Raw genomic sequence first — 8884 nt, 5'->3', positions numbered from 1 at the left:
ATACAATAAATGGTATAAGGAGAGAATACATAATAATAAAGTATGGGATGGTTGTATGAGAGAAAAGGAGGAGAGAAAAGGATGATAAAACAATTTTTTTAAATTCTAGTTGAGGAGGGAAAAAGAAAGCGTAAAGGTGGAAAAAAAATACTAAGACAAAAAAAAAATAAAAAGGAAAATGATCTAAAATTCTAAAGACTGTTATTAAAATTTGCAGAAGGAGATGGAAGAGATGATGACGAAGGCAGGTGTGGAGTCTAAATACATAAGTGGATGGGAGGAGACACTATGCCAGCAAAGCACTCTACGTTCCAGTATCGTTTTGAGCCATCTGAATCTGGCTCTGAGGCACTGCTTTATCCGCGAGAAAAATGAACGTCGTGTAACGGAGGATATTGAAGCTTTTCTCCAACAGAGCCTGGCTGTAAGATTGCGACTGCTTCTACAAAGATAAAAAGAGTAAAAAGAAAGAGATAAACTGCATCACCTTTTTCCAATCGAAACGAATCAGGGCTGTGGCGTAGGTGCCCGTGGCGATCAATTTTAAACTCAAAATATAGAAGCGATTATCATATTTCTATATCCAAAATTAGTCAAAGTAGGTGCCAGAGAACGAAAAAAACGGGTTTTAAGTCTATTTTAGACGCTAAATAAGTCGTTCAAATCTCCCCACCAATACTATCCCTTCTCTAATTTCCCTACTTCCCCTGGTTCTCCTACTTTTGCTCTTCTCTCATACTTAGCCCTCCTCTTACTACACCCTTCGTTCCTCATCCGTTCCAAAACTTCTTCCTCCTCTACTTCCCCCTCTTCTTACGTTCCCCTTCCAATACCACCCTTCTTTAAACTTGAGTTCCTCTATCCTCACTTCCCCATACTACCTTTATTCACTTCCAATAATTTTTCCTACTTCCCAATACTTGTACTCAATTCCCCTACTTTCGCTCCCCTCTCATACTTATACTGCTCTTCATTTCATCCTTGGCTTCGTATCCCTTCCCCGACTTTATCCTTCTCTAATTCAACCATTTTTCACTTTCACAGCTAAAACTCTCCTTCCAATACCATCCTTCTCTAAACTTGATGTCCTCTCCCTTACTCACCCTCACTAACCTACTTTTCCTCACTACCCTTCTTCACTTCCAATCATTTTCCCTATATCCTCTTACTTGCACTCACTTTCCCTACTACATTTACTTTCGCTCTCCTCTCGTACTTATCTTTACTCTCACTTCACCTTTCGCTTTTTATCCCTTCTCCAAATTCTTCCTCCTTTATTTCCATCTCCCCTCACTTTCCTAGCCAACACTCCCCCTTTAGTACCACCTCCCTCCAATCCTTACTTCCCTTCCTTTATCCATCCGCACCGCCCTACTTGCCTTTCCCGTACTACCCATCTTCACTTCTCATCATTTTCCCTACTTCCCCTTACACCCACTCACCACTCCTACTTTCATCCTCCTCTAATCTTATCACTTACCTTACATGATGCTTCACTTTTCATCCCTTCCATAAACTCATCTTTTTCTACTTCCCCCTCTCCAAACTTCCACAGATAAAGTTCCCCTTCTAATACCACCCTTCTCCAATCCTTCCTTCTTCTCCTCTACTCATTCGCACTTCCCTAATAGCCCTCTCCTCACTTCCCCTCATTACACTTCTTTACTTACAATCATTTTTTCTACCTCCCGTTACATCCACTCACTTCCGCTTCTTTCACTCACCTCTCATACTTATCTCTCTCCTCACTTCACACTTCGCTTTTCATCCCTTCCCCAAATTGTTCCCACCAGTAACCTATAATTCCACTTTTTCCTACTTCCCGTTAATTCTATTCATATCTTCTACCTCCCCATTTTGAATTCCCTTCACTTTCCCTTCCATAATTTCCTTTAATTTTCTTACTTTCCTCTCATAATTTCGCAGTAAAAACCAAATCACTTTTAAGCTTCAATGACTGTCAATAAAGATTCTACCACAAATTGTGATTTTTCACTGGAATTATTTTCCTCGGCTCTGTTTCAGGTTAATGAAGAGCAGTCGTTATATTGGAAAGAGAGACACGTCACAGAGGCGAAGATGTATGAGGCACAAGTTCGTCAACTGAGAAACGAGTTAGAAACCAGGCGACGCTCTCTTGAAGATCTGAAACGACTCGTATGTTTGATTTAAACTAGAATATAATCTTTTAGGAAGGAGATTCAGTTCTATCATGCCAGGAATTGATAAATAAAAATTTTAAACTGTAGATTATTTCGCAGGAAATAAGGAAATTATTTAAAAGGAAAAAAACTAGAGTTGATTGCGATTGAAAAGTGAAGTTTATGATTTGAAAGAAGTAAAGTGGATCTTTAACTCCTCTATCTTTCTCTATCTCCTTCATTTATTCTTCTCCCATTCCTCGCTCTCAAAAAATCTTCACAAAATTCTTTTGCTATCCTCCTTTTTAGTTCCTTTCTTCTCCATCTATCCATTATCTGATTTTCTCTACCTAATTTATTCCCATTTATTCCTATTTAAAGCAAAACATCCTCAATCATCTAATCTATTCATTAATTTTCTTTCCTCTTCAGTAGTTACTTTATCTTTGGAGTTACTCCCAGTTCCATAGCCTTCTTCTCTTTATCTTTTTCCTCCTCTTTCTCTAGTTCTTGCACTAAAGAATCCTAGTATGATTAGTTTCACCACTTTCTCCTTTCCTCACATCAGCTTTCCCCACTCCTCTTTTACTCCCACCAGTAACTCCTCCGAAGTCTTTCTTTATTCTCTCCCACCTTCATTGATTTAGTCACGTCTCCACTATCACTACATTCGGCTGTCCTACATTTTTCATGAAATCCCTATCTTTCATTTTCAAGCCAGCTAGACTCTCGTAGCAAATCCTCAATCTTTGCCTTCCTTCATTTCTTGTCATTTTTCCCCAATTATATCTTAATTTCATCCCTTCCATTCCTCCCTGACCTATTGCCCCACCCTCTCACATTTTTACTAACTCTTCTCTCTCTTTGTCGCAATCCCACCATATAGCTTCTATTTCTATTCTCCCATATTTAGCCATTCTCTCTATGTTTCCATATAATACCTTTTTCGGCGAAAAAGGAAGATAAACTGGTGTTTTTTTCAGTGTATCCATTAAATTAAAAACTGTGAGGAGTATTTTTGGCCCATAATTGCCTCTACTCCGTAACCGCTAGTTTTCCCTTTATTCTTCCTGCTCCTCCTCCAATAATTTCTCTTAGTTTCTCCTTCTTTTCCCACCCCTAATTTCTCTTTGATTCACCTACTTCATCTGTTCTAATTTCCTTTCCCTACTTTATCTACATTTTCCTACTTCACGTCTCCTCTCCTACTACCCTCCCCGCACTTCAATCTTCGCTCTTTCTCCCTTTCCCAACTTTTTCATTACTTATTTTTCACCATTCACTTTCCTTACATTCCCTCTTCTCTTTATTTTTCACTTCCCCTACTTTTTGTTTCCTCATTTCCCATTACTTCTCCCAATTCTGCTCCTCTACTTCCCCCTACTTCCTCTCCGATCAAATACCGTCACTTTCCCTACTTCCCCTAACCTAATTTTCGTAGACTTCCCCTACTTCCCGTTTCCTTCTTTTTATCACTTCTTCTACTCTCCTTACATTTCCCAGCATTTCCTTTCACAGTCCATCACTTCTCCTATTTTCCCTCCCTCATCACTATCATTTCCCCTCATTTTCCCTCACTCCCATGCCCCGAACTTCCCCTACTAACCCCATGATTGATTTCCTCAACTTCACCAATTTCATCAATTTCACCAAAGTTGAAATAGTGAAAAACTTTGCTAACACTAATGTTGTAAATTCTTTTACTTTATTGAAAAATCAACTATTTGTTTAAAAATTCGTCTTTTTAGTTGAACTAAACTGTTTTTGATTTAAAATTAAAAACTTTTTATATTTAGAAATTTAAGTATCTAGTTAAAAGTTGAATTACTTTGATAACAACTTATTTTCTTTGATTGAAGATTCATCATTTTAGTTGAAAATTCATCTCTTCGGTTTGCAACTCGTATTTTTTAGAGAAAATTAATCTTCTTAGTTTGAAATTAATCTTGAACTATTTGATTAAAATTTCGTCTCTTATGGTAGAATATCATTCATCATGGTAAAAAATTAATTTTTTTCGTCACTAACTTACTTCTTTGCTAGAAAATTAATTTAATTAAACAAAATTTATTTTTCACAATTAAAAATTAATGTTTTAGAACAATGTGAGTATTCCATTTGTTGTTAAAAATCAATTTGTTTGGTTGAAAATTTGTATTTCTGGCAGAAAATTATCCTTGTTGGTTGAAAATTAATTTTTTTTCTCGAAAATTGAGTTTTTTTCAAAGTATCCATTAAATTGTAAATATTGAGGAGTATTTTTTGGTGCACAATTTAAATAGAAAACTCGAAATTGAAAAATCGTATACTGCTTTTGTAAGTCAAAAAAGAGCCAACAACGTCAAAAGAAATTGGATGCAATACAGTTGAGAGGTGACATTCTAGATCTCATGAAAATGCAACAGGACGCAGAACTGCTCTGCCCCGTTTATTACGCGGCTACTCTAAAGAAATCAAATACATCAAACGTGTATTGTTTGACGACAAACAGCTTTTTATTTTTCAGAGCCCTTTTTCAGATTGATTTATTTATTATTTTAAAGTTTACAGTTTCTTCTTTTTCCAACATTCAACCAGTTAGTGTAATTTTCAACGTAAGAAAAGAAAAAATTTTCAATAAAATAAACAAGTTTTTAACTAAAGAAATAAATTTTTGTTAAATTACGATTTTTCAACAAAAAAGTTAATTTTCAACCAAGCAGTTAAATTCTCTTTTAAAAAGACGATTCTTCCACCCAAAAGAAAAAATTGTTAACAAAATACAATAATTTTGCACTAAAAAAGATCAGTTTAAAAATATAGAATTATTAAATTTATTTTTAAAAGAATTTATTTTTATGCAAAAAGAACGAATTTTGAACAAAATAATACAATTTTAAACCAAACATACATATTTTCAAGTAAAATGATGAAGTTTTAACAAATAATAATTTTTTAACAAAATAGTTGAACTTTCGAGCAAAAAGATGAATTTACAAAGAAAGTATAATTATTTTCTACCAAAAATAGAATATTTATATTTCCAGTTAAAAAAATTAATTTTCAACCATGAAAAATAAGTTTTAACCAAAATAAATTAATTTTCTAGCAAATAAATAAATTATTAACCATAAAAAATGCTTTTTTACCATCAAGAATGATATTCTACCTTAAACACGAATTTTCAATGAAATAGTGGTATTTTGAATCGAAGAAAATAAATTATTAACCACATGAGGGATCATTAAAATTTTAAACAAAAAATATATTTGTTGACAAAAAAGCAAGAATTTTTAACAAAATAGGTATATTTTTAAAAGAAGAGATTACTTTTGAAGGAGAATAATGAATATTCAACTAAAAAAAGAAAGAAATTATAACAAAATAGTTGATTTCCAACAAAAAAATATTTCAATTAAAAATAAAAAAATGAAACAGTTAAATTAATTTAAAATACATTGTTGTAATGAAGTAGTGTAATTTAAAAATTAAAGAACGAATTTTCAAACAGAAAATATTTTTATTTAAAATAAATCGAGAACTTAAAACCCAATTTTTTCTTTTTCCTCCTTTCTTATAAAAGTTTAAATTCCGAATATTTTAAGTTCAGGATGAATTTTAAACCGAGAAGATTAATATTCTAATAAAACAGACGAGTTTTAAACCAAAGAGATGAATTTTCAACTAAAATGATCAATCTTTCATAAAAGAAAATGAGATTTTACCTAAGTCATTCCACTTTTAACCAGATACTTGAAGTTTCAATTAAAATTTTTTTAAATTTAGAATAAAAAACATTTGAGTTCAACCAAAAAATACGAATTTTTAACAAAGTAGTTGATTTTTAACTTACATTAAAGATTTTAAATTAAATACAACAATTTATGTAATATTAAAAGTGGTTTTATGACGTCAAACGCTCCAACAAAAAATAATTAAAAATACTATATTTTGAAAATATTGACGTAGAATTTTATTTTTTACTGTTCTGCAAGAAAATACAGGTAAGAGATGGGGGCAGGGCAGGGGTAGTAAAGGAAATTAATTGTGGGGGTAGTAGGGGAATCGCGTGGAATGCATTAGGGGGAAATGAGGGTGGAAGTAATAGTGATAAGGAAGGGAAATTAGGGGAAGTGAAGGGATGTAAAAGGAAATGCTGGGAAATATAGGAGAAGTAGAAGGAGCAATGGGAAAGGAAAGAAAGGGAAATAGAGGAAGTTCGTGAAAATGAGGGTAGTGGAAGTAGGAAAACTGAGGGGGATTGTTGAGAGAGGAAGTACAGGGAATTAGAGGAGCATAATTAGGGCAAGTAATAGGAATTGAGATGATAGAAAAGTAAAGGGAGCGAGGAAAAATGAGGAGATTGAAAGTAAGAGAAGAAAGGGTTAGAAAATAAGTAATGAAAAAGTTGAGAAAGGGAGGAAGAGCGAAAGTTGAAGTGCGGGGAGGGTGGTAAGGGAGGAGAGATGTAGTAAAAAAATGTAGAGAATGTAGCGTTGGGAAAGGAAGGTGAAGGAATGATGATGAGAAGAGGGTAATTAGGGGAAGTGAGGAGATGTGAAAGGAAATGTAGAGATATTATGGGAAAGATAGGAAGAGGAAATTTAAGAAGTCTACGAAAATTATGGCACAGAAAGTAAGATAAGCGAGGGGAATTCATGAGAAGGGGAGTACAGGGACTGAGGGAACACAAGAGGTGGGAATTTGGGGTAATTCATTGGTAGGGAAGTCAGAGCAGAGGAAGTCGGGGAATCGAACGGAAATTAGGGGAGGTAAAAAATGGGAAATGAGGGGAAATCGCTAAAGGGGGAGAAGAAGGAATAAAAGGAAAGAAGTAGAGAATAAAGGGAAAATTAACGGTTGCGGATTAGAGAAAATGAGACCGGAAGAGTATGAGAAGTTAGGGTACATGACTGGTGGAAAATTAGGTATAATGATGTGAAATTGTGGAGAAGTAAGGAAAAATGAGGGGAAGTGGAATGAAGGGAAGTGGGGACAGTCCGGGGTATTGACGGGATGCGAGGAAAAATTCAGAGGAATGGTGGGAGAGGAAGTGGGAGGAAATGAGTGGAGAGAATGTACGAGTAGTGAGGGGAGGAGTAATAGGCGAATTAAGGGGATGGAAAGTAAGAGGAAATATATGTTGACGAAGGGGGGATGAGGGGAAATAAAGAGAGAAGACGCAAGACAAATTAGCGAAGAAAGAAGGTAAGGGAAGCAAAGAAGAATGATGGGTGATAAGGAGATATAAAGTAGGAGAAATGAGGAGAAATTATGTTAGGGGAAGTAGGGAAAGTGAGAGAATTGATCAGGGAAGGAGAATTGCCGGTAAATTTGGAAAAGCAAAGTGAGGTAAAATTAGAAGAGGGAAAGTAGAGGAAATTAGGGAAAACAAGAGTGACTAGGGGGAGTAAGGCGAAATGAGAAGAGGGGAAGTAGTTGGAGTAGAAGAAAATAAGATACACTTATGGAGAAGTAGAGGAGAAATAATTTGTGAGGGGGCCTGTTGAAATTCAGAGAAATCACGGGAAGTAGAAAAAATTATGGGAAATTATTAGAAATGAGGGTGAGTGGGGGAAGCGAAGTGAGGACTGAGGAAGGTATGTAGGAAAGCGAGGAGCAGAGGAAGTAGAGCAGATATCATTTTTAAGGGGAGGATCTTAAATTTTCGAGAAATGAGGGCTAGTAGGAAAAGTGATGTGTAATTATTAGAAATTAGGGTGAGTAGAGGAGGTTAAGTGATGACTAAGGAAGGGATCTAGGCGAAAATTAGTGTTGGGTGGGAAAGCGAGGAGATGGTAAAGGAGAAGGTGATGAAGTTATGGAGGGGGATGTAGGGGAAACAATAATTGAGGAAGTAGAAGTAAGGGATAGGAAATAAGGTTAGAAGAAGTAAGGGAAGTAAGTGAGGATAATTAGGCGAAGTGAGTCTAAGTGAGGTAAAGAAGGGATAATTATTATAAATGAGGGTGAGTGAGTGCTAGGGAAGGGAAGTAGAGGAAGGGATATTAGTTGGGGAAGAAAAGAGAGGAGGAAGTAGAGGAGGAAGAAGATGGGGAAGGGGGTGACAAAGGGTGAAGTGAGGAATGGGAAAGTATGGGAAGTGGGGGTTTAAACGAATTAATTAACGTTTTAATAGGTTACGAAACCCTTTCCAGCAGGCGCTTTATTTCACAAACTTTTGAACAAATTTTAACAAAAAATTACTGTTGTACAAAATGTTGTACTTTCTTATAAAAATGTTTTCCACTAGGGAAGTGGAAAAAAAGTATTAAGGAAGATTTGTGTGAATTTGCAGTATGAAAGCAGACAAGCATGCATAGACACGTATCTGGCAGAGAAGGAAGTCATCCGGAAGAAAAAGGAAGACGAGGAACATGTTCGAAGAAGTGCAATCGAGATTCAAGCTTGGTGGAGAGGCGTTATGGTGCGCCGGAAACTGGGACCCTATCGGCCGGAGGACAAGAAGAAGCGCTCAGCCAAGGCGAAAAAATAACCCAAATCTCACCACATCTCTCTATATCTGAAATTGGAAAAATAGGAAAAATTGCATCTTCAAAAATGTAGAATAATGACTTGTAGGATTTTACAACAATATAAAAAAATTAATAATAAAAAGTTATGCAAATGATTAAAATATAAAAATTCGTACTTTATTGTTTCCTTTTTTATTTGTATACAAATAAAAATATACAAGTGAAGGAAGGAGGACTAGGGGAAAGAAGGGAAAGGAAAGGAGGGGAAATAAGGGGAAGTAAAGGGGG

General features: G+C 35.3%; 1 protein-coding gene across 1 annotated transcript in view; it reads left to right on the top strand.

The window, feature by feature from the left end:
• LOC117181953 (dynein regulatory complex protein 9) overlaps positions 1-8616 on the top strand; it is a 19430-nt gene extending 10814 nt beyond the window's left edge. Inside the window, exons 5-7 of the mRNA XM_033374979.1 lie at positions 218-424; positions 2026-2157; positions 8419-8616. Of these exons, the coding sequence (XP_033230870.1) occupies positions 218-424; positions 2026-2157; positions 8419-8616 (537 nt within the window). The remainder of the gene's footprint in view (positions 1-217; positions 425-2025; positions 2158-8418) is intronic.
• Positions 8617-8884: the final 268 nt, after the last annotated feature.

This window comes from Belonocnema kinseyi, chromosome 10 (genome assembly GCF_010883055.1).
Source record: "Belonocnema kinseyi isolate 2016_QV_RU_SX_M_011 chromosome 10, B_treatae_v1, whole genome shotgun sequence".
In the NCBI taxonomy this organism is placed as follows: domain Eukaryota; kingdom Metazoa; phylum Arthropoda; class Insecta; order Hymenoptera; family Cynipidae; genus Belonocnema; species Belonocnema kinseyi.
This window is presented reverse-complemented; position numbering and strand designations above follow the sequence as displayed.